Raw genomic sequence first — 25525 nt, 5'->3', positions numbered from 1 at the left:
TCCAAAATGTTTTTCCAAATCTGATCTGCTTTAAAAAAAAAATCCCCGCAAACCCCTCTCTGCTTCTAAGAATCACTACAGTTGTGTAACTTCATTTGAGGGCCCTGTGGTGCAGAGTGGTAAGCTGCAGCACTGCAGTCCAAACTCTGCTCATGACTTGAGTTCAATCCCAGTGGAAGCTGGGTTCAGGTAGCCAGTTCAAGGTTTACTCAGCCTTCCATCCTTCCGAGGCTGGTAAAATGAGTACCCTGCTTGCTGGGGGTAAAGTGTGGATGTCTGGGGAAGGCAATGGCAAACCACCCTGTAAAAAGTCTGCCAAGAAAACGTCATGATGGGTCAGTAATGGGTCAGTAATGACTTGGTGCTTGCACAGGGGACTACCTTTATCTTTTTAACTTCATTTGAGGCTGTATTGGAAGGAATCAAGTAGTGGGAGGTGTGAATAGGCTTATACCACTATTTTATCTATATTGGTCACAGAGCTTTTAAAGGTGTTAACTTCTGTAAACTTTCACCATTGTTTTTCCCTTTCAGTAAAATAGTACGGAAGAAATATTTAATCTTTATAAAACTCTTCACTTAATAGGGTGACTCTTTTTTTAAACTGTTTGTTTTTTTAATCACATATCAGAGATTTACTTCAAGAAGCAGTTAGCAGGCTAGATTGGAATATAATTTTGCTTATGTGCAAACAAGCATGCTCACAACTTCCCATAACAATGCTCTGCTATTTCAAGATAGTTTTTGTCTCAGTCTTTTTAAAAATTGAGTAGCATGACCTCCTCATTCCAGAGCTAGTGCTACTATAAGACCCCTGAACTTAGACTATTCTTAATCACATCTCTTTTGGAGTTTTCAAAGGAATGAGGTTAGAGCCACTGTAGTAGTAAGGAAGAAATTGTCCCCCAGTATGTTAAATCTGTAAACAGACTTAATTTGGAGGAGACATGCCACGACAGTTGCTAAAGCTATTCGCTGTGCTGTCTTGATGGCATTATACTGAACAAAGTAAGCAAGTGAACATGTTATTCAAAATACTTCTTCTGAAAATTTGTTCCCAGCAATGTGAACTTTAACTGGTCTGGTAAAAGGTGTTGTGCCATAATTTTCTCTGTATATCTTGAGGGGACTCTATTAAGTATAACCAGCAAAAAAGGTACTCAAGAAAATTTCTTGACACTGAGATTTTCAGTCTTTGGAAATTTATTCTGCCAGTGTTAAGTATGGCTGCCAACTTCCAGGTGGGGCCTAGAGATCTCTGAAAATTACAACTGATCAGTTCCCTGGAGAACAGTGCTGATTTGGAGGGTAGACTCTGGCATTATATTGCTGCTGAGGTCCCTCCAGTCCTTAAACCTCATCCTCCCTGGCTCTACCCCCAGATCTCTAGGAATTTCCCAGCTCAGCTGGCAACCCTGCTCTGTTAATCTTAATGGAACTACATGATGTAATTGCTTGGAACCAGCCTAATGTTTTCACAGATAAAAGGACCTCTTTGTTCAGAGCATAATCTCCCCTTCTCCTGAAGCACCCCTGAAATACATTACTCTTGTTCAAACCCAATTGATTAACTTTTCTTGCTTTATTTCCCCCTTAACCTTTGGTATATGGAGGAGCAGAGGTATCTTGTATTGCCAATGAGTAATAACATTTGACTTTCTTTTATTTAAGGCCAGATGACTGACTTGATTTATGCAGAAAAAGATCTGGTACAGTCGTTAAAGGCATATATTCAAGAAGAAGAATCTAAACTGTTAAAAATTAAAAGGTAAAAGGATGTGGCGAATCTTTATCTTCCCATTTGAATATTGAAGTGTCATGACAAGAACATAGATTCAGTTACCTATTATTCTCACCGGTGGAGGAAAACAATGTATGAAGCAGCCTTCAGGTCTACTTATTACATTCTCCTGTGTCTTTACATCTCAGCATTGTCTTTGGATTGGATGCAAACCTCCATTTGCCCTTCCTCTGTTTGGTTACCCTGTGGTAATGCCCCTGCAACTGATTTTGTTGTTTATTTATTTAGAATATATCTAAAACTGCCTTTCTGGCCTACCAGACTCTCAAGGCAATCTACAATTAATTACAGTAATTCATACACGCTTCATTTTATTACAGTGGTACTCCAGCCCAACAGAAGTGGCTTAATATTTTCTAGTTCTTATCCTCAATCTGATGATTAAGTATAGACTGGGTAAGAAGAAGCTCCAAATGGGCTGTCAATTAAAGTGACAGTACTCACACCTTTCACTTTGGGGGGCGGGGTCATCATGTATTGTCTCTAAATTTAACTTCCAAGCAAATGACATCAGAACTTACAATCAAGGTTTTTTCCTGGGAGTACTTTACATTTTGTTTGGTCTCATTTCATACAGTTTAACATGATGAGTAACCTGTATGTAGATCACTTTAGCTGTGGTATCTATATATACCGTATTTTTCGGTCCATTGGACGCTCCGGATCATTAGACGCAGGTGCCTGGCTGGGAGACAAGCGGCGAGATCGCTCCCTCCGCCCCCACCGCAAACCCAGCACTTCGCAGGGAGCGATCTCGCTGCTTGTCTCCCAGCCAGGCACGCAGGCGCCAGCGTGCTTCCCCCGCGCTTGCGTGCCTGGCTGGGAGACAAGCGGCGAGATCACTCCCTGCGAAGTGCTGGGTTTGCGATGGGGTCGGAGGGAGCGATCTCACCACTTGTCTCCCAGCCAGGCACGCAGGCACAGAGGAAGCACCCGCCCCCTCTGCAAACCCAGCGCTTCGCGAAGTGTGGGCTGTGGAGGGGGCGGCGTGCTTTCCCCCTGCCTGCCTGCCTGCCTGGCTTCAGCTGCTCTTACAGCAAGCGCCGGGATCGCTCCCTCCACCCTGAGATCCCAGCGCTTGCTGTAAGAGCAGCTGAAGCCAGGCAGAGGAAGCACCCGCACCCTCCGCAAACCCAGCGCTTCGCAAAGCGCTGGGCTGTGGAGGGGGCGGCGTGCTTTCCCCCGCCTGCCTGCCTGGCTTCAGCTGCTCTTACAGCAAGCGCCGGGATCGCTCCCTCCACCCTGAGATCCCGGTGCTTGCTGTAAGAGCAGCTGAAGCCAGGCAGAGGAAGCACCCGCCCCCTCCGTAAACCCAGCGCTTCGCAAAGCGCTGGGCTGTGGAGGGGGCAGCATGCTTTCCCCCTGCCTGCCTGCCTGGCTTCAGCTGCTCTTACAGCAAGCGCCGGGATCGCTCCCTCCACCCTGAGATCCCAGTGCTTGCTGTAAGAGCAGCTGAAGCCAGGCAGAGGAAGCACCCGCCCCCTCCATAAACCCAGCGCTTCGCAAAGCGCTGGGCTGTGGAGGGGGCAGCATACTTTCCCCCTGCCTGCCTGCCTGGCTTCAGCTGCTCTTACAGCAAGCGCCAGGATCGTTCCCTCCACCCTGCGATCCCAGCGCTTGCTGTAAGAGCAGCTGAAGCCAGGCAGAGGAAGCACCCGCCCCCTCCGCAAACCCAGCGCTTCGCAAAGCGCTGGGCTGTGGAGGGGGCAGCATGCTTTCCCCCTGCCTGCCTGCCTGGCTTCAGCTGCTCTTACAGCAAGCGCCGGGATCGCTCCCTCCACCCTGAGATCCCAGCGCTTGCTGTAAGAGCAGCTGAAGCCAGGCAGAGGAAGCACCCGCCCCCTCCGCAAACCCAGCGCTTCGCAAAGCGCTGGGCTGTGGAGGGGGCAGCATACTTTCCCCCTGCCTGCCTGCCTGGCTTCAGCTGCTCTTACAGCAAGCGCCGGGATCGTTCCCTCCACCCTGCGATCCCAGCGCTTGCTGTAAGAGCAGCTGAAGCCAGGCAGAGGAAGCACCCGCCCCCTCCGCAAACCCAGCGCTTCGCAAAGCGCTGGGCTGTGGAGGGGGCAGCATGCTTTCCCCCTGCCTGCCTGCCTGGCTTCAGCTGCTCTTACAGCAAGCGCCGGGATCGCTCCCTCCACCCTGAGATCCCAGTGCTTGCTGTAAGAGCAGCTGAAGCCAGGCAGAGGAAGCACCCGCCCCCTCCATAAACCCAGCGCTTCGCAAAGCGCTGGGCTGTGGAGGGGGCAGCATACTTTCCCCCTGCCTGCCTGCCTGGCTTCAGCTGCTCTTACAGCAAGCGCCGGGATCGTTCCCTCCACCCTGCGATCCCAGCGCTTGCTGTAAGAGCAGCTGAAGCCAGGCAGAGGAAGCACCCGCCCCCTCCGCAAACCCAGCGCTTCGCAAAGCGCTGGGCTGTGGAGGGGGCAGCATGCTTTCCCCCTGCCTGCCTGCCTGGCTTCAGCTGCTCTTACAGCAAGCGCCGGGATCGCTCCCTCCACCCTGAGATCCCAGTGCTTGCTGTAAGAGCAGCTGAAGCCAGGCAGAGGAAGCACCCGCCCCCTCCGCAAACCCAGCGCTTCGCAAAGCGCTGGGCTGTGGAGGGGGCAGCATACTTTCCCCCTGCCTGCCTGCCTGGCTTCAGCTGCTCTTACAGCAAGCGCCGGGATCGTTCCCTCCACCCTGCGATCCCAGCGCTTGCTGTAAGAGCAGCTGAAGCCAGGCAGAGGAAGCACCCGCCCCCTCCGCAAACCCAGCGCTTCGCAAAGCGCTGGGCTGTGGAGGGGGCAGCATGCTTTCCCCCTGCCTGCCTGCCTGGCTTCAGCTGCTCTTACAGCAAGCGCCGGGATCGCTCCCTCCACCCTGAGATCCCAGTGCTTGCTGTAAGAGCAGCTGAAGCCAGGCAGAGGAAGCACCCGCCCCCTCCATAAACCCAGCGCTTCGCAAAGCGCTGGGCTGTGGAGGGGGCAGCATACTTTCCCCCTGCCTGCCTGCCTGGCTTCAGCTGCTCTTACAGCAAGCGCCGGGATCGTTCCCTCCACCCTGCGATCCCAGCGCTTGCTGTAAGAGCAGCTGAAGCCAGGCAGAGGAAGCACCCGCCCCCTCCGCAAACCCAGCGCTTCGCAAAGCGCTGGGCTGTGGAGGGGGCAGCATGCTTTCCCCCTGCCTGCCTGCCTGGCTTCAGCTGCTCTTACAGCAAGCGCCGGGATCGCTCCCTCCACCCTGAGATCCCAGTGCTTGCTGTAAGAGCAGCTGAAGCCAGGCAGAGGAAGCACCCGCCCCCTCCATAAACCCAGCGCTTCGCAAAGCGCTGGGCTGTGGAGGGGGCAGCATACTTTCCCCCTGCCTGCCTGCCTGGCTTCAGCTGCTCTTACAGCAAGCGCCGGGATCGTTCCCTCCACCCTGCGATTCCAGCGCTTGCTGTAAGAGCAGCTGAAGCCAGGCAGAGGAAGCACCCGCCCCCTCCGCAAACCCAGCGCTTCGCAAAGCGCTGGGCTGTGGAGGGGGCAGCATGCTTTCCCCCTGCCTGCCTGCCTGGCTTCAGCTGCTCTTACAGCAAGCGCCGGGATCGCTCCCTCTACCCTGAGATCCCAGTGCTTGCTGTAAGAGCAGCTGAAGCCAGGCAGAGGAAGCACCCGCCCCCTCCATAAACCCAGCGCTTCGCAAAGCGCTGGGCTGTGGAGGGGGCAGCATACTTTCCCCCTGCCTGCCTGCCTGGCTTCAGCTGCTCTTACAGCAAGCACCGGGATCGTTCCCTCCACCCTGCGATCCCAGCGCTTGCTGTAAGAGCAGCTGAAGCCAGGCAGAGGAAGCACCCGCCCCCTCCGCAAACCCAGCGCTTCGCAAAGCGCTGGGCTGTGGAGGGGGCAGCATGCTTTCCCCCTGCCTGCCTGCCTGGCTTCAGCTGCTCTTACAGCAAGCGCCGGGATCGTTCCCTCCACCCTGCGATCCCAGCGCTTGCTGTAAGAGCAGCTGAAGCCAGGCAGAGGAAGCACCCGCCCCCTCCATAAACCCAGCGCTTCGCAAAGCGCTGGGCTGTGGAGGGGGCAGCATACTTTCCCCCTGCCTTCCTGCCTGGCTTCAGCTGCTCTTACAGCAAGCGCCGGGATCGTTCCCTCCACCCTGCGATCCCAGCGCTTGCTGTAAGAGCAGCTGAAGCCAGGCAGAGGAAGCACCCGCCCCCTCCGCAAACCCAGCGCTTCGCAAAGCGCTGGGCTGTGGAGGGGGCAGCATACTTTCCCCCTGCCTGCCTGCCTGGCTTCAGCTGCTCTTACAGCAAGCGCCGGGATCGTTCCCTCCACCCTGCGATCCCAGCGCTTGCTGTAAGAGCAGCTGAAGCCAGGCAGAGGAAGCACCCGCCCCCTCCGCAAACCCAGCGCTTCGCAAAGCGCTGGGCTGTGGAGGGGGCGGCGTGCTTTCCCCCGCCTGCCTGCCTGGCTTCAGCTGCTCTTACAGCAAGCGCCGGGATCGCTCCCTCCACCCTGAGATCCCGGTGCTTGCTGTAAGAGCAGCTGAAGCCAGGCAGAGGAAGCACCCGCCCCCTCCGTAAACCCAGCGCTTCGCAAAGCGCTGGGCTGTGGAGGGGGCAGCATGCTTTCCCCCTGCCTGCCTGCCTGGCTTCAGCTGCTCTTACAGCAAGCGCCGGGATCGCTCCCTCCACCCTGAGATCCCAGTGCTTGCTGTAAGAGCAGCTGAAGCCAGGCAGAGGAAGCACCCGCCCCCTCCATAAACCCAGCGCTTCGCAAAGCGCTGGGCTGTGGAGGGGGCAGCATACTTTCCCCCTGCCTGCCTGCCTGGCTTCAGCTGCTCTTACAGCAAGCGCCGGGATCGTTCCCTCCACCCTGCGATCCCAGCGCTTGCTGTAAGAGCAGCTGAAGCCAGGCAGAGGAAGCACCCGCCCCCTCCGCAAACCCAGCGCTTCGCAAAGCGCTGGGCTGTGGAGGGGGCAGCATGCTTTCCCCCTGCCTGCCTGCCTGGCTTCAGCTGCTCTTACAGCAAGCGCCGGGATCGCTCCCTCCACCCTGAGATCCCAGTGCTTGCTGTAAGAGCAGCTGAAGCCAGGCAGAGGAAGCACCCGCCCCCTCCATAAACCCAGCGCTTCGCAAAGCGCTGGGCTGTGGAGGGGGCAGCATACTTTCCCCCTGCCTGCCTGCCTGGCTTCAGCTGCTCTTACAGCAAGCGCCGGGATCGTTCCCTCCACCCTGCGATCCCAGCGCTTGCTGTAAGAGCAGCTGAAGCCAGGCAGAGGAAGCACCCGCCCCCTCCGCAAACCCAGCGCTTCGCAAAGCGCTGGGCTGTGGAGGGGGCAGCATGCTTTCCCCCTGCCTGCCTGCCTGGCTTCAGCTGCTCTTACAGCAAGCGCCGGGATCGCTCCCTCTACCCTGAGATCCCAGTGCTTGCTGTAAGAGCAGCTGAAGCCAGGCAGAGGAAGCACCCGCCCCCTCCATAAACCCAGCGCTTCGCAAAGCGCTGGGCTGTGGAGGGGGCAGCATACTTTCCCCCTGCCTGCCTGCCTGGCTTCAGCTGCTCTTACAGCAAGCGCCGGGATCGTTCCCTCCACCCTGCGATCCCAGCGCTTGCTGTAAGAGCAGCTGAAGCCAGGCAGAGGAAGCACCCGCCCCCTCCGCAAACCCAGCGCTTCGCAAAGCGCTGGGCTGTGGAGGGGGCAGCATGCTTTCCCCCTGCCTGCCTGCCTGGCTTCAGCTGCTCTTACAGCAAGCGCCGGGATCGTTCCCTCCACCCTGCGATCCCAGCGCTTGCTGTAAGAGCAGCTGAAGCCAGGCAGAGGAAGCACCCGCCCCCTCCATAAACCCAGCGCTTCGCAAAGCGCTGGGCTGTGGAGGGGGCAGCATACTTTCCCCCTGCCTTCCTGCCTGGCTTCAGCTGCTCTTACAGCAAGCGCCGGGATCGTTCCCTCCACCCTGCGATCCCAGCGCTTGCTGTAAGAGCAGCTGAAGCCAGGCAGAGGAAGCACCCGCCCCCTCCGCAAACCCAGCGCTTCGCAAAGCGCTGGGCTGTGGAGGGGGCAGCATACTTTCCCCCTGCCTGCCTGCCTGGCTTCAGCTGCTCTTACAGCAAGCGCCGGGATCGTTCCCTCCACCCTGCGATCCCAGCGCTTGCTGTAAGAGCAGCTGAAGCCAGGCAGAGGAAGCACCCGCCCCCTCCGCAAACCCAGCGCTTCGCAAAGCGCTGGGCTGTGGAGGGGGCAGCATGCTTTCCCCCTGCCTGCCTGCCTGGCTTCAGCTGCTCTTACAGCAAGCGCCGGGATCGCTCCCTCTACCCTGAGATCCCAGTGCTTGCTGTAAGAGCAGCTGAAGCCAGGCAGAGGAAGCACCCGCCCCCTCCATAAACCCAGCGCTTCGCAAAGCGCTGGGCTGTGGAGGGGGCAGCATACTTTCCCCCTGCCTGCCTGCCTGGCTTCAGCTGCTCTTACAGCAAGCGCCGGGATCGTTCCCTCCACCCTGCGATCCCAGCGCTTGCTGTAAGAGCAGCTGAAGCCAGGCAGAGGAAGCACCCGCCCCCTCCGCAAACCCAGCGCTTCGCAAAGCGCTGGGCTGTGGAGGGGGCAGGATGCTTTCCCCCTGCCTGCCTGCCTGGCTTCAGCTGCTCTTACAGCAAGCGCCGGGATCGTTCCCTCCACCCTGCGATCCCAGCGCTTGCTGTAAGAGCAGCTGAAGCCAGGCAGAGGAAGCACCCGCCCCCTCCATAAACCCAGCGCTTCGCAAAGCGCTGGGCTGTGGAGGGGGCAGCATACTTTCCCCCTGCCTGCCTGCCTGGCTTCAGCTGCTCTTACAGCAAGCGCCGGGATTGTTCCCTCCACCCTGCGATCCCAGCGCTTGCTGTAAGAGCAGCTGAAGCCAGGCAGAGGAAGCACCCGCCCCCTCCGCAAACCCAGCGCTTCGCAAAGCGCTGGGCTGTGGAGGGGGCAGCATACTTTCCCCCTGCCTGCCTGCCTGGCTTCAGCTGCTCTTACAGCAAGCGCCGGGATCGCTCCCTCCACCCTGAGATCCCAGTGCTTGCTGTAAGAGCAGCTGAAGCCAGGCAGAGGAAGCACCCGCCCCCTCCGCAAACCCAGCGCTTCGCAAAGCGCTGGGCTGTGGAGGGGGCGGCGTGCTTTCTCCCTGCCTGCCTGCCTGGCTTCAGCGCTGATGCTTAAAGCAAGCGCTGGGATCGGAGGGCGGAGGTGCCAGGATGGAGGCAGCGGATCTCCCCCCCCCCGGAGGAAGGTACGTACGGTACTTTCGCTCCATAAGACGCACACACTTTTTACCCCGCTTTTTTGGGGGGGAAGTGCATCTTATGGTGTGAAAAATACGGTAGTTTAAATAGGCTAGAAGAGCAAGAGGCAGGCCACAGTTCAATCCATAGTCCAGCTTAAAAATTTGCTAAAATAATTGTTTTAATGTGTCACTTTGTGTGATATTATCACTACTCTTCCCAGCTTTCCAACTCTTTATCTCAGTGTGTCCGTTTGAGCTGTGGTTACAACCTCATTTGCCACCTTGCACTCTTATTATTGAGCACTAGGTTGCTAGAAATTACCTCAGATATCCATGAAGAGTAGGCTAGATGTTGAAGGGTCTTTCTGGATAGTTCATCTCTCTGCATCAGATATTGTCTCTGTTGGCTTAGCTCTGCACCCACATATATTGGCTTTCCGTTATATTTCTCCATTGTTGCAGCTTCATTTACTTCATTCTTGCAGCCCACAGAGGTTAGAGTCATCCTGTCCTAGTCTATTTCTTGCAGCTCACAGACTGCTTAAGATTTCAGATCAGAGAAAAGGACCAAAATGCCTTTCCCAGAAGGAGCATGATATAACTTTCTTTCAGTAGCATGCAATTGTCTGTTTAGGGGGCTTGTCACTGGTATGAGCAGTCATGCATATGAACTCAGTGGAGTTTCAGCACCCATGTAAAGGAAGCATGTGCGACCTCAGAAAACAGTGTGCTCAAACCTATTGGTATCTGCGTAATGACTTGTGTAAAGGTTGTGAGAAATAAAACTTATGATTTACTCTGCAGATTAAAAGGTACAACTAGTGATATATGGAAAATGCTAAAATAGCAGTAGCTATAGACAGGACAGAAACGAAGATGATGAATGCATTCCTAATGTGTTGAAGATAGTTGAGGGCATCTGGATAAATATATCACTTACCAACTCTGCACTTAGTGTGAGGCAGCTAAAAGTCAAATCTGACTCTTTTTTTGCACTTCTTGTATGTTTCCAGTTGGGCTGAGAAGATGGAATCCCTAACTATCAAATCCACTTCAGATCCAGAGGGTTACCTCGCACACCCAGTCAATGCTTATAAACTGGTTAAACGTCTGAACAGAGAATGGCTGGAGTTAGAGAATCTTGTTCTCCAGGATTCAACAAAGGGTAAGAACTCTGATAAAATTTGAGTCCCCTAGCACCTTAAAAACCAACAAAATGTCCCAGGGTATAAGCTTTTGTGAGTCAAAACACACTTTGTCAGATACAAATGAAAATGAGGATCCACCAGCCCTTCTATCTAGGTCATAAGGTGGTACAGGTGTTACAAAGAAGGGTCAGTTTGAGTCAGGATGCGGAAGCACAATGCAAAATGTCATTGGCTTGATTTGAGCTAAGAGGTATTAATAGTGGTGGGAAATGCTGTTTTATTGGTCTTTAGGGTGCTGCTAGGACTTGAATTTTGTTTTACTACTGCAGACTTCACTGCTACCCTCCTGAAATGACCTTGCTAAAGAAAGGCTGGACTAGATGTCAATGAATTCAAGACAAACTTCCTGTTATGGGAAAATACACATTTTAGAGCCTTTACTTTCCCACATTTCTTAGACAGTTTGGGAAGGTGTGATTGAGAGTAAAGAAGCATGATGTGTGTGTGTGTGCTTAATCTTTACTCCTCTCCTGATCACAACTTTTAAGATACTTTCCCTCTTGGAGCATTTCAAATGTTTAAACATGCATTGGAACCCTTTAGGTGGATAAAGCTGTCATATAGTATGTGGGCAGGGAATGAGTAAAGATGGCCTTCTCTTGAAACTACTTTTGCAAGGTGTGCTTAGGCAGTAAACACCTTTTGTAGTATGTGGTTGGTCCTCTCAGAGTTGCATTGTGGTCTCAACTGAAGCTCCTAAGGTAGGTTCTAATTTGGATTTGCTGTAGGTTACTCAGTGCTTCATAGGCAAGCAATGATTTCTATGTTTAGACAGAAAACATGTAAAGTGTGAGTGAAAGTTACTTGTCTCCAAACATTTCAGGACTTCTGATTCAGCACCATGTTCTGGTTTCTGTGCATACCAGCAGTGTGCTTGAAAATCTTTGTATCATTTCACATGTTATGTATTCCGTAAAAAAACCCCAAAACGTATTGCTATAAACTTACCTGGCACTTTAAGGTGTAAACTTGGACAGAATGGGGACTGGAACTTCTATCTCAAGAAAGAAGAACTAATTTCTGCTCTGGATTAAAGTACTTTCCTTGAAACATAAGTCCCTTGGTTTGTTGAATGCTGGGATAGGACTCCTAGTGCTACGGCTTCTATAGCGTACTTCAAAAGTAACAAAGTTCAGGGGACCCCAGATGTATCTTAAACAAAGAATTTCCAGAATGTTTCCTGAAGAGATTGTTTGAACATTTATGATACATGCAGTTGCTTCCTGGTGGCATTTGCTGTGCCTCCAAAGTATCTCTTCCACAGAGCAAAGAGCAAGCCTTGATTTTCCTGTACCTCACTGGAGCAGGAAGTGCTTCAGGGCATTACCACTGGGTTTGCAGGAAGCACCTTTCAGAAATATCTGTCCCTATTAAAGCAGGATGGGTAGTCTGGAACCTGTATGAGAGCTCCCAGATCCTGCTTGGCAGCCATTTTGTGATCTGTGTCACCTCCAGGGCGTTTGTTTTTTTTAGCAGGAATGCACAGGAACACAGTTCTGGCTAGCTTGGTGACAAGGGTGTGGCCTGATATGCAAATGAGTTCCTGATGGACTTTTTCTACCAAAAAAAGCCCTGGTCACCTCCCATTGCAATTATTTTGTGGGCACCCTCTACTCTTTCCTCAAGATTCAAAAGTGCCCATAAGTTCAATAAGGTTTCCTACTCTAAAAAGTAGTTTTTGTCACAAAGAATAAACATGAATTAAACATGTCAGAAGTGTCATAAGCAAGTGAAAGTGAGGATGGGCTGACTCTCATTTTCCTAATCTGTGTGAGAAATGTACTTTAGAATTCCAGGCATGGGCTTTTGAGCAGGGTCTTTTTCGGTCTTCTCCCACAGTGTCCAGTATTATGGTTGTACAACATGCCATTGTGATTAATACACTTTCAGAATTCTGGGTTCTGATTGTGTACAAAATGCCTTTGGTTCTTTTAATCTTTGACCTTAGTGAATTATTGTCGTACACGACAATCAAACTCAGCTATCCAAATGTCATCTGGAGAAGATTTTGATCTGTAGAACCAAGAGTTGCTGTATGAGAAAAGCTGTATATATAATCTATCATTCACGTTTTCTTCAGTAAATGTTTCATATGACAAATCTCTCTTTTGAAGCAGCTTGCTTTCTTAACGCTTTGAGAGGAAGTGCTTTTTCTCAGAACTAGACCACATTTCTTTTCTCTTAGGTTAAAAGTTTAGAGACTTTGAAGTGTGTTTTCTTTTCATCCATGAATTATAGCATATGTTGAAATGGTTTTCCAATCTTTGAAAGTTTCAGGAGCATGGCTGTCTTTATCGAGGGATTGTGTTGGAACTGCAGGAGTGATGGTGGAAGAGTTCTTTTTACAATTAGTACTACATTCTTCCACCACTTTAAAGATATTGGCCATATGTGAGTGAATCCTGGGAGTGTAGCCAGGTCTTGTCCCAATTGTTTGCTGTGGAACATCTTGTGCTTGAAGGTTTTTGCCTTCCATAGATGTCAGTAAAATTTGGCTATATACAATCTTAGTTGGATAAGAGCTCCTTAGGAGGGGGGAGTTTGGCACTCTGTTCCTCTAGGTCTAAAAAAGGCTTTCAAATAGATTCTTTGTTTCTTGTTATTTTCAGTCATTGGAGGATATGCTGCCTGATTCATGTAACATCATTCTAAGGTGTATGTGGTACCACTACTTTCCTTCCACATAACCCACTTTCCATATGCGGCCTTTGGCTTTGTCCGATCAATCTCCATTTCCCAGCCATAACCAAAACCTTTTGTCTCCGTTCTTCTTTCTGTTGTTTCCCTTTGTATCTAACTTAGACTGTAAGCTCTGTTGCCATCAAGCTTCTGGTTTGGCTATCTTCATCTTGATGTAGGGACAGCTTCTGCTCTCCCTGTCTTCGCATATGCTTAATAAGCAAGTTTTGTCCAAGTTTTGTCCACGCTCGGGGCTCTTTAGCTTGGAGAAATGTGGACTGTGGGGTGACATTATAGAGGTTTACAAGATTATGCATGGGATGGAGAAGGTAGAGAAAGAAGTACTTTTCTCCCTTTCTCACAATACAAGAACTCGTGGGCATTCAATGAAATTGCTGAACAGTCAGGTTAAAAAGGATAAAAGGAAGTACTTCTTCACCCAAAGGGTGATTAACATGTGGAATTCACTGCCCCAGGAGGTGGTGGCGGCTACAAGCATAGCCAGCTTCAAGAGAGGATTGGATAAAAATATAGAGCAGAGGTCCATCAGTGGCTATTAGCTACAGTATGTGTGGGTGTGTATATATATATAATTTTTGGCCACTGTGTGACACAGAGTGTTGGACTAGATGGGCCATTGGCCTGATCCAACAGGGCTTCTCTTATGTTCTTATGTTCTTATAATGACGATGCTAGAGAGTCTGCAAAAGTAGTAGGATCCACAAAAAACATCCTACTGTATTTGCAGTCTGCAAAGAATTATACCATTATTTGCATTCCCCACATGTTGGGTAGGTTGTCTCACTGACAATCAGTGTTGTTGGAGTTGCCTCCAGAATTGCAATTCTCTGGTCATATTAAGGACTTGTCCCCAAACGTACCACCTCTCTGCCTAAATCCTTCCCTTTCTTACCTTTATTTAAATATCCCCACACCCCTGACTCTCCCTTCCTCATCTTTCACGCAGTCAATCAGGTGGCATACTCTCCTGTCACCTCTCCTTTTTCTAAGCTCGTCCTATCCCGCTGATGTTGCCTGTCCTACAACTAGGTTTATACTGTGTCCCAAAGTGTGTACTCTGACAATTTCCTGTATTTGTGGAGTACTTGGTTTGGTGTCTGGCATGGCTGGGTCCAGACGGCCACCTCAGAGATGCCCCATGACCAGCCTAAAAAAGTGCATCCAAACATGCACTTCTGGTTCCTGTCCTGCTCCCGCCATCACCCCATCCTTACCTGTCTTTTGCTACCTCTAAAAGCTACCACATGCTAAGTGGTAGCAAACTGGTGAGGCATTTCTGAGGAGCCTTTCTTGGCTGTCTGAACAGCTGGAAAGTACCTGGGAAGCAGCAGTAAGGTGCATGAGAGCTGTGAACACTCCTCCATCCCTGTTCCATCCCTGTTCTGGCTGTGAGCTGTCTGTCTGCCCTGGGGTGCTTCTTTTTATGCAGGCTCACTTCCAGGAGCCCCGTAGCGCAGAGTGTTAAAGCTGCAGTACTGCAGTCCTAAGCTCTGCTCATGACCTGAGTTCGATCCCCGGTGGAAGCTTGGTTTTCAGATAGCTGGCTCGAGGCTGACTCAGCCTTCCATCCTTCCGAGGTCAGTAAAATGAGTACCCAGCTTGCTAAGGGGAAAGTGTAGATGACTGGGGAAGGCAATGGCAAACCACGGTAAAAAGTCTGCCGTGAAAACGTGAAAGCAATGTCACCCCAGAGTCGGAAACGACTGGTGCTCGCACAGGGGACTTCTCCTTTCCACTTCCGGGATGGGACGGTGCCACCCCAAACTGGCCGTCTATACCCAGCCCATATGTCTCTTTTTCATTGTTGGAAACATGCTTGGGTGGGGGGGGGGTTGCTTGTTTTAAAAAATAATAATCCTAATTTTCATCCCAGTGGAAGCTGGTTTCAGGTAGCCGGCTCAGGTTGACTCAGCCTTCCATCCTTCCGAGGTCGGTAAAATGAGTACTCAGCTTGTTGGGGGGAAAGGCAATGGCAAACCACTCATAAAAAGTCTGCCATGAAAACGTGAAAGCATGAAAGCAATGTCACCCCAGAGTCAGAAATGACTGGTGCTTGCACAGGGGACCTTTCCTTTCCTTTCTTCCTTTTCCTGAAAGTAAAGGAACTATGTATGGCTCTTAGAATCCCATGTACATGAGTGGTGCTGTAGAACTAAAATAATAATAATAAATGTGGCATTACATTTAGGCTAGCACCTGTTGCCAGGCAGCCCATTGCTGCCGCCCTGAGCCATTCGTGGGAAGGGCGGGATATAAATCCCAAATAAATAAATAAATAAATAAATAAATCTTTGTGTGAGTCTTTTGAATCACACAAGGTGGATTTTGTGTCTGCTTTTCCTTGAATCTTCAGGGGAACAAAATGATTGTGTAAAGAAGATATCAAATAAGAATGCCTACCTGCTGTTCTGCTACCTTTCTGCTGAATTCAGAATGCACATTCCCTACCCCCATATTCACTAAGGAACAGGATTGACTAATAGAGTCGATGTATGATAGATTCTGTGGCCCCCATGCTCTCAGTTATGTATAATGGGAATGGCATTATGAAGCAGTATTGCAGGATGCTCTTTCTTTAGGGCTTTCCTTTTTAATTTTTTAAATCACAAATTATCTTGGTTTTTACTTATTTTAGTTTTGTTTATACTAGCTCTGGTTCTTTACCTTTGTTCTGCTTTATCAGGATTTATTTTGGCTTGGTTTTTTTTCCTTTTATCTTTGTTTTGTAGACTCAGTTCAAGTCTCCCTGCCCTCCTCTGTGGGGAATGGGCATGGTATGAGCGGTTGGGGGGTGTAGTCAGAAAACATGATGTTTATGGAATCCATTGCTTGAAGTCCCTTTAGATGATTCATTTCTTGTTTATGAACCCACCCTATGGCACTGGCAAATATTTATGTCCATTACCTAAATTTACTTTTACTTGTTTCCTGGTACGTCATTTATTTTTGCCCTTGATGGCTGCAGCATGTTTAGTTGTTTGTTGTTAATTATCCATCTAAATACCATTTTTTATCATTTAGAGTGCCTGATGAGATCATTGCTCAAGTTTAGATTTCAGCTCTTTGGACCTAATGTTGGATATACTGTGAAGCAAAGCACATGTTCCCAATTGTAAATTGGTGTGGTATGGATTATATACATCTGAGACACGGTGTTAACTGTTTCCGATCTTGTTCATATAAAGGTTTTATTACAAATCTCACAATTCAGCGTCAGTTCTTCCCCAATGAAGAAGATGAGATCGGAGCTGCCAAGGCATTAATGCGCTTGCAGGACACATACAAGCTGGACCCTGAAACAATTTCCAAAGGAGAATTTCCAGGTGATGATGACTTGACTGGCCTACCTAAGTATTTTGATTCCCTTTTGTTTTGGTTCCCGCATTAATAACCAACAACAGTTATATGAGCCACAAAACTTTAATGCTGTATTCTGCAGTCTCTTTTCTTTCAATCTAGGCATGTTTTCAGTTTCTTTTTTCATTCTCAAGGGCTGTGGTTAGCAATGAAAACTTTTTAATCTTCACCAGATTTGGTAAAGTTCATTCAGTCACTGTTATACCATCGCTATGCAGCTCCAGAAGTAAGCCTGGAAACATATAATGCTCTTGCTGTAAAGTTTGTTTCGATGAATCTGTGTGTCTTTGTTTGAAACATCTGAATCCTTAAAACGAATTCTACAGGCTAAGGCAAGGCATTGGTAAAAGTTATTTTACTTGAAACTGGCATGCTAGCTCAGTGTTGCTAATCTAGAGAGCAATTTACGGTCACTTCATAGCAATTCAGAAAGAACAAGAATTTGGCAAGCTGTTAGCACTTGAGTGATAGCTGCGTTTATCAGAAGCTTTTAAAATAAGGTAAGTAACTCAGACTCAGATTTTGTGCTGAGTATAAATGTGTTTTACTTTAACTCATTTAAATTTTAATTCTGTCTCTGAGTCTGTACAGGCTAAGAACAATGGTCAGGAGACTAACATCTATAAAATGTACCTTCAATATCTAGGAATTGTGACTGCGACCTATTAATTTTTTGAAGCAAAAGAAACTGGGCCTTGACATACTTACCAAATTCTAATAAATCCATTAAACAGGATTTAAGAGTCATAACTATGGATGTATATTCAGATATGTTTGGTCCACATATATACCTTATTTTTAATGTATTTGGGATCCAGATTAATATTTGGGAATCTCAGCAATGCCAGTATCATGATCCTAAATATTTGAAAATATCTGGGGCCAATGTTTTAAAGCAGGGGTTCCCAATCATGGTCCTGGTCCGTGGCCTGCTAGCAACTGGGCCGCGGAGCAAGGCCACACCACCTCTTTCATCCACCCAGGTCCTGGGCTGGCAGAAGAGGCAGCACTCCTGTGACCTTAGCCTACCCCTCCTTTATAGGCCCCCACTGATCAGCTGATTGGTGGGGGTCTTTAAATGGGAGGGGGAGGCAGATTGGTCTTCTGCCACCTGGCCACCTAGCAGGGAGCGGCAGAAACAGCCCCAGTCTCCCCCCATTTGTGTGCCCTCTGCTTCCTTCCCATGCCCAGACTAGAGCAGTGATACTCTGTGGCTTGGGAACATAGGTGGTTCTTCTGAGCCCCATTCAGCATTGTGGCGCTGACCTGTCCCATTTTCAGTAAAGTGGTCTAGGCCCTTGCTGTGGGGCTTGTGCTTGGTAGTTAGTTCCGGCCTTGTATCAGTCACCACCTGAGAAATAAAAAGTAAGCTGGGAGCCTCCCTGAGGTGTGGGCCTCAAGCCAGGGATGATTGAGGGTAACTGTGAATGTGGCTCTCCACATGCTGTATAGTGAGTACCGCTGGACTAGAGCATACTGCTTAAAACTACTAGATACTATGTTTATTGTCTCTCACTGATCTGCGGTTCAAAAACTTGCTTTCAAGGAGGGACTTTAGTTTTAATTCCTGTTCTGTCATGGAACTCAGGAGAAAACTGTCAGTGGAATGATTATCTTACACCAAGCCATTGATATATTGGTATGTTGTAGCTAAGTCATGGGTATGTACACTCCAGCCCATTAATTGCTCCCTCACTCCTCTTTTCTGCACACTCTCATATTTAGTTATTTCCTGTTTTAGTCCTCCAGACCAAGATTACAACCACAGCTTGAAGCTCACTTGCACTCCTAGTTGAGAAGGCAAGCGCAAACAATCATTTGTTTGTTCTGATTTACAGCAAACTATAGTTTGCGTTTGAAGAGGCTTGAAAGATTTCCCTGTTCTCTGTCTTTTTTACTCTTGCTCCTTCCTTTCAGTTGCAGAAGACATTATGCCTGGCAGTCATAAGGATCTGGGAGCGGGGCTTGGAGAATGCATGCCAGATGAAATGCATCTGGGACCTCACGCTCAGTCTCACTCTCAGCTTCATGCTGTCCTTCAGCAGAATTCCCAGCTCTGTCAGCTGAAAACTTGGGCCTGCACCATGTAGGCTGTTGCTAATGCTCTGAGGCAACGTGAGGGCAATAAAGCATGTAAAGCAGGTACTTCCAGCCGTGTTTAAGAGTGTGGGGAGGAGCGGCAGGGAATACCTTTTAAACCTCTACAATTTCCCTGCCTATTTCGATGCTCCCCTTGTATTCAGACACACATCCTTTCCTTCTCTCATCCTCTATAAATGACTTTGGTGCTTGGGAAGCTTACAGAATGTTTCATAGTGGAAGTACTTGATTTTAATGCATACTTATATTTTATTTACATTTCTAAATTTAGGAACAAAATACAGATCCTTCCTCACAGTGAATGATTGTTTTGGCATGGGGAAAACAGCTTATAATGATGGAGATTATTACCACACAGTGCTGTGGATGCAGCAAGCATTGAAACAGCATGACAGCGGTGAAGAGGCCACCATCTCTAAAGTGGAGATTCTAGACTACCTCAGTTATGCAGTATTTCAGCTTGGTGATATACTCCGGGCTATGGAACTCACCAGGCGTCTGGTTTTTCTTGGTAAGAAGCTTGTACTTAGGAAAGTTTGCCTCATCTCAGACAAAGCTGTTTTCACAGAGAAGCTGAACAAGCACAACATTCAATCTTGTATAGTACAGTAAATATTTAAAGCACGATCCATTTGGAGCACCAGTGCAGTGCGGAAGATCCTGATAAAACTCAGTACATTCCTTTTCTATGTCTTGCCCTTACCTGTGCCCAGATGCTGGGAATTCAGTCACATGCTAGAAAGTATGTGAGGCCTGAATGCCTTGCATAGGGATGCCAGCCTCCAGGTGGGAACTGGAGATTCCCCAGAATTACAGCTTATCTCCAGACTACAGAGATCAGTTCCCTTGGAGAAAATGGCTGTTTTGGAGGGTCGACTCCATGGCACTGTACTCCCCTGAAGTTCCTGTCCCCCCTAAATCCCCTGGAGTTCCCCAAACTGGAACTGGCAATCCTACCCCCCCCCCCCCACACACCCTTTGTCAGCGACCAGAGGGACCCATTGTTGCTTATCTCTATCTAGTCCTCCTTTGCTGCTCAGTGGAAGTTACTTGTGTTCAGAGCAAAAGTGACTTGTAAGACTTAAGGAAAAGCAGGAGACTGAAAGGTTATAGGAGAGGGATACATAGACCTCTCATCCCCTCAACATCCTTGTCTCCCTGTACTTGGCCCTTATTAGAATCCCTGTTTTTAGACCTATCCACTATATGGGTGACTGTGACCTTTGGTCAATGGCTTGCATGCTTGCTCATATATAAAACAAAGATGACTTACTGTGTGATGCAAAGTCTCGATGCAGTATTTATAGCTTGTATAGTTATGAGGAGAGCTTGGACATCTGAGCCAAGACTTTATGAACTTCACACAAGAATATCAACCTGTAAAAACAAATAACACCTAATTTATATGTGCACAAAGCAGCATGGAAACAGCTTCTATGCAATAGGATCTCAGCATCAGATGAGCATTTGTGAGTAATGTGACCCTTTGGGTAGATCTTCTCTCATGCCATGCCTGCACATGCTTGATGACATATACGTGAAGCATAATGAGGTTTTTTGGAGGGGGGGGGCAAACATTGGCTCTTTCAGCTACCTCACAGGGTTGTTCTGGGAGTCAAATGGAGAAAGCAAAAAATTTATGCACCATCCTGACATAAAGAAAATGTGTATCTGTGTGAGTTTCTCATACCTCCAACCACCCTTCCTTTCCCCATACATTCTGAGCATGAGTAACTTTCACTAGACAGGGAGAGTGGCTCATTGGGTGAGGGGAAAGTACATATCAGCCTTGTCCATACGTACTTTCACATGTGTCACTCCTAACTTAATTTCAAAGACTTGTTGCTTCTGGAAGACACATTAATAATTCTCAATTCATCTTTCTTCCACCATTTGTATAAACGTATTTCTGAAAACAAATGCTGTCCAGGTGGGCATTGAAAAGGAAAATCTTTTAAAGAAAGTTGGGCCTATGATTTAAAAGCAACTGAAGTTTTCTCGTAGAATAGGAGAAACATCCTGCTGAACATTCCTATGCCGGCTGATCTTGGCTAAATTACTTGGCAGTCCTTCCATTATACCAAGTAATTCAGAGTACTTTTTCTATTTAAATTCTGGCAGCAGTCAATACAGTTAATCTCTTACATTAAAATTCATTTTATCCCAGTGTGGAATCATAATTCTTTCCATTTGTGTCAAGAATCAATTACGTCAACCCTAAAGACAGAAAATGGTTGTCAGTGTAGGTTTTGTAGTGCAGTTGCTAAGCTCTGATTAAAGAACTGACAGAGAAACTGACTTAAAAAAATAAATCCAGGTCTGAGGCCTTTTGTAGAAGTGGTTTTCAGAATGTTCTTAACCATCTTCTCACTTTCCTCTGTTTTCTGTATGGGGTGACAAAATTAAGACTTCTTATTTCATTGCTTGGTTGGAGTGTTCTTTTGGCTAGTATATAACACAAATAGAATATTTATTTTCCTCTTTAACTGGTATTCCTTTTAAGGCAGAAAGACACTATATATAAGTGAAGCATGGATTGTATTGTTAATGTACCCTTTCAGGTAGATTTGAATCTTTCTTCCATTTCTTAACTGTAGCCACTTCTTAAATGGTTATTTTGATTTACTTCAAGCTTTTTTGTGAAGCATAGAAGGGAGAATTCTTTCTTGTGCGAAGTAATGGGGGTAATATTGTAAAGCTGGAGTCTCCCTCTGATGAGATTCCTCGGATACTGTAATTGGACATCTTCCTTTTTGTCCTTCTTTCCAACCAAGATCCCAGTCATGAAAGAGCTGGCAGTAACATGCGGTATTTTGAGATGCTGCTGGAAAGAGAAAAAGAGCATCAGGTGTTAAATGAGACCTCAGGCACAACAGAAGCCAGCACACAAGGCGGAATCTACGAGAGGCCTCAGGACTATTTGCCAGAACGTGAGATCTATGAGGCTCTCTGCAGAGGAGAAGGTGTGAAAATGGTGAGGGAGAGAGAAAGATGGGTGAAGATCTTAACTACTGACTTTGGAAATACGCTCCTAGAAGCTTTACTGCATTACAGGAAGTAGTTGATACAAGGCCTCTTTGCTTCGGCAAAGCTGTATTCAGCAGAACTGCCTACCAGAAATGATTTGTTTCTAAAACAGGCATCCTGTTTCTCCTTGAAACAGCTTTCAACATATATCTTAACTGTCACAAAAGTAAATAGCACTATCTGAATAAAGTTTGAGTCCAGTAGCACCTTTAAGACTGATAAAGTTCTATTCCGAGTATAAGCTTTCAGAGCACACACAAACTTCTTCTGAAACATCTGAAGAAGTGTGCATGCACACGAAAGCTTATGCCCAGAATAAAAACTTTGTTGGTCTTAAAGGTGATACTAGACTCAAACTTTGTTCTTCTGTTTCAGACCAACATGGCTTCCCACCTGAATCTAGCATTATCTGGAACTTAAAAACAAAAAAAAATGCAAACTGAAACTCAGCCAGCAAATGGTTTTTGGAACAGAACAGTTTATGAAAGCCAGGGAAGGCACCTTCACATCTTGTAGTGGTAGGGTTGCCAAGTCCAATTCAAGAAATATCTGGGGACTTTGGGGTGTGGAGCCATAAACAAAGTTGTGACAAGCACAAATGAACTTCAAAGGGAGTTCTGGCCATCACATCTAAGGGGACCACATACCTTTTTAATGCCTTCCCTACATTAGAAATAATGAAGGATAGGGGCACCTTCTTTCAGGGCTCATAGAATTTGACCCCCTAGTCCAATCTTTTTGAAACTTGGAGAGCAATTTGAGGAGACTCATCAGATGCTACACTGAAAATTTGGTACCTCTACCTCAAAAAACCGCCCCTCCAGAGCCCCAGATACCTCAGGATTAATTCTCCATTATACCCTATGGCCCAGCAGACATTTCCCTCCCTTCCCCCCCCCCCTGCCATTTCTAATGACCCTGAAGCTCCAGAGAGCCTCCAAACTGGGGATCCCCTTCCCCCACCTGGGGATTGGCATCTCTACTCATGAGTTGCTGAACTTGCAAGTTTTTCACAGTAACACAGGGCAACCAAAGGTTCAAGTTTACCTTCACACTATGCAAACAACCTCTGCAAGGCTCGTGCAACAAATGAGGGTCTGGGCTCCTTTCACAGCCATGTTGTTCTGCCTCCTCCACCCCCCCCCCGCTCCCCTTCAGTCTTAAAGACACAGACACACCATCCAAAGAGGAAGGCTGTTCAGGTAGAGACTGAAGGTGGTGGAAATGCACATGTTGGCTGTGGGGGCAGGGCTTCCCCCCTCCGGCCATCTGACTGGGGGTGGGAAGGAGCCTGGGAAAGCAGGAGAACCCCCGCTGGGACCTGGGGATTGGCAGGCCTATGTAGTGGGCAATGCCATAGTGGGGACCATCCAGAGAAAGGCTTTAATGGTTCTGCATTTAAGCATAATTTTGTATTCAGTGTTTTAAAACTGTCACTTGTTTATCTGAATTTGTTCTCAGACTCCTCGAAGACAAAAGAGGCTGTTCTGTAGGTACCACAATGGAAACGGAAACCCCAACCTGATTATAGCACCATTCAAAGAAGAAGATGAATGGGACAGTCCACACATTGTCAGATACTATGGTGTCTTATCAGATGAAGAAATAGAGAAGATTAAAGATCTGGCAAAACCAAAAGTAAGTGTTCCAGTTCTCCAAAGAGAAGATGCTGTGTTAGCATTTTATTTGGTTAACAGGACATGTTAATTCATGAAAATAGTGAATTTGGTGCTTTGGTATCCAAGGGTCAACTAAACTATATGGGGAGACAATCCATCCAAAAAATTTTAAAAGTTGGGAGGCTGAGTCATAGTGTTTAAAAGAGGCGTATGTGCTCATGAGCCCACTTTCAAAAGTCAGCACAGGAGCTCCAGACTATACTAGGAGTACTTAGCTCTCCCAGAGTCATTGGCAAAATTGTTTGCGAGTGAAGTGTTCATGCTGGATGTATTTCCTCTTCCTCATTCTTTGTTAACTCTATCCTCCTCTTTGTTTCTGTGAAACTCTGGTTTTTTGGATCCACACCACAAAGTTCTGTATCAGCCTCAGTGCTGCCATCTGTAATGAGGAACTGTGGTCTCAGCTGCAATCCTAGATACACTTTCTTAGAATGTCACAGTGACTATAGGAAGAAGAAGAAGAAGAAGATATTGGATTTATATCCCACCCTCCACTCCGAAGAGTCTCAGAGCGGCTCACAATCTCCTTTCCCTTCCTCCCCCACAACAGACACCCTGTGAGGTGGGTGGGGCTGGAGAGGGCTCTCACAGCAGCTGCCCTTTCAAGGACAACCTCTGCCAGGGCTATGGCTGACCCAAGGCCATGCTAGCAGGTGCAAGTGGAGGAGTGGGGAATCAAACCCGGTTCTCCCAGATAAGAGTCTGCACACTTAACCACTACACCAAACTGGCTCTCAAGGAAGACTGACTCTCAAATAAACATAGATATTAGCAGACGGCATCTCTGCTAGACATGTCAATCTCAAATTTCCTTCTTAAGGCTATGTAAAGTAATGCCAAGTCTTTGACCAATGGTGAATACTTGAGTGTTTTATTCATTATTATTTGCACAGCATAGTGAGAAACTAAAATATTTTTATGGGGCTACATTATAATGAACCTTTTCATTTTGACCTTTTTCGTTTCTCCCCAGTCATTCTTATAAAATAACTTTATTACAACTACAGTGCTTATTTACTTTGCCTACTGAGTTCACTTGCATACAGTTTTTAAAGGCAGAAGCTGAATTCAGACTGCTTATGAGCCGCTTTGTCCTCATGTAAGCTGCCTTGTACTGTGCCTGGGCGATGTTCCTTAGTTTTTTCTCTGACTGAAAAATGTGATAACATGGACTGCAGTGTTCATGGAGCTTGCATACAAAGAAATATGGTAATTCAGGTTCAGTAGGATTCTTCTGCATTTTGCAATGAATGAATGATGGAAAAAAAATGTTGGGAATGAAAAAGGAACTTTTAAAAGAACATGAAGTTTGTTCGGGATATTTCTAAAGTCATAATTCTTTGTTTGTTGGCCAGTTCCTTCTGAAAGTTTTTGTGTTTGCCTCATGGCTTTCACCCTTATTCATTCAGACATTTTTCTGATGCTTTACAAATTACCTCATACTTTTAAAAAAGCTGTGCTTGGTTTTCAAACTGTTTTGAGCAAAATATGGAAAGCAGCAGCAGGCATCCTTTCAGTTCATGTTATTTGAAAGGAGTGCTTTATGCAGTTGTGAGTGTGTAGGGGTTATCACATCTATCCCCAAAGGGTTGTGTTTCAAGCTGGTATGAAGTTATGTAGTTCTAGAGTTTGCTAAGAGATGCTTTTTAAGATTGGAACATTGAAGAGTGTGCAACAGATCTAAAATATCAGAATTTGATATAAAACAAGCAAAAGAATTGTGCTATGCCAACTTCTCTTGATTGTACAAAAACCCCCCTATACTTTGAAGCAATGGTGATACAGCCCCAGGCAGGAAAAACACTAAATTCAAGGAAACTTTTGCTTACAAGGTATTGTTTTACTAGGTATTAGTAAGCTAAGGGGAAGATTCATAATGAAATAAATCTTGCTGCTTGGATGTGAATTGTATCAGCTCTACGAACATGTCTCTCTGTCAAAGAAATAAGTTATTGGACAGGGAAAGAATTTTATTTTCCAAGTCACCAGATTTGGTCTTCTATTTTTTGCCAACTCTAACATTCACTACGCTGTAGGCTGGGATTGTTGTCACAGTAACATTCAATCAAAAATAATACCAATTAATATGCCAGTGCATTTCAATTTCTTATTTGTTTAGGCCACAGAAAATGGAACCATATGGTGAGGTTAAGACAATTGCAGTCATAATGAGAACTTCAGAATGCTAAATTATATCACTGTAAGCAATATTTCATTGTATAATGAAAGTTTTCCACAGAGTAATTTTCCAGCTGTGATTTATAGAGTAAGTGTCTGCAACAGAATAGCAGATGAGACAGGATTCTGGACCCTCATCGTGCCAAAAGCTGCATGAGACAAGAAAATTAATAAGAGGATTAAGAGGCAGAAGGGAGAATATGGAGGAAAATAGTATCAAAATATCAGAGGAAAAAATAAGGGGAGATTGAGTAG

General features: G+C 47.4%; 1 protein-coding gene across 4 annotated transcripts in view; it reads left to right on the top strand.

Annotated features, from left to right (window-relative positions):
* Positions 1-25525, top strand: part of P4HA2 (prolyl 4-hydroxylase subunit alpha 2) — an 83830-nt gene that overhangs the window by 36464 nt on the left and 21841 nt on the right. For all 4 annotated transcript variants that reach the window (XM_060240495.1, XM_060240494.1, XM_060240496.1 and 1 more), the window contains exons 3-8: positions 1672-1768; positions 10035-10186; positions 16115-16252; positions 18658-18897; positions 21161-21360; positions 22875-23051. In XM_060240495.1, coding sequence (XP_060096478.1) covers positions 1672-1768; positions 10035-10186; positions 16115-16252; positions 18658-18897; positions 21161-21360; positions 22875-23051 — 1004 coding nt within the window. The remainder of the gene's footprint in view (positions 1-1671; positions 1769-10034; positions 10187-16114; positions 16253-18657; positions 18898-21160; positions 21361-22874; positions 23052-25525) is intronic.

Source organism: Heteronotia binoei, chromosome 5, assembly GCF_032191835.1.
Source record: "Heteronotia binoei isolate CCM8104 ecotype False Entrance Well chromosome 5, APGP_CSIRO_Hbin_v1, whole genome shotgun sequence".
Lineage (NCBI taxonomy): Eukaryota > Metazoa > Chordata > Lepidosauria > Squamata > Gekkonidae > Heteronotia > Heteronotia binoei.
Note: the sequence above shows the minus strand (reverse complement) of the source record. Positions and strands in the feature narration are given on the sequence as shown.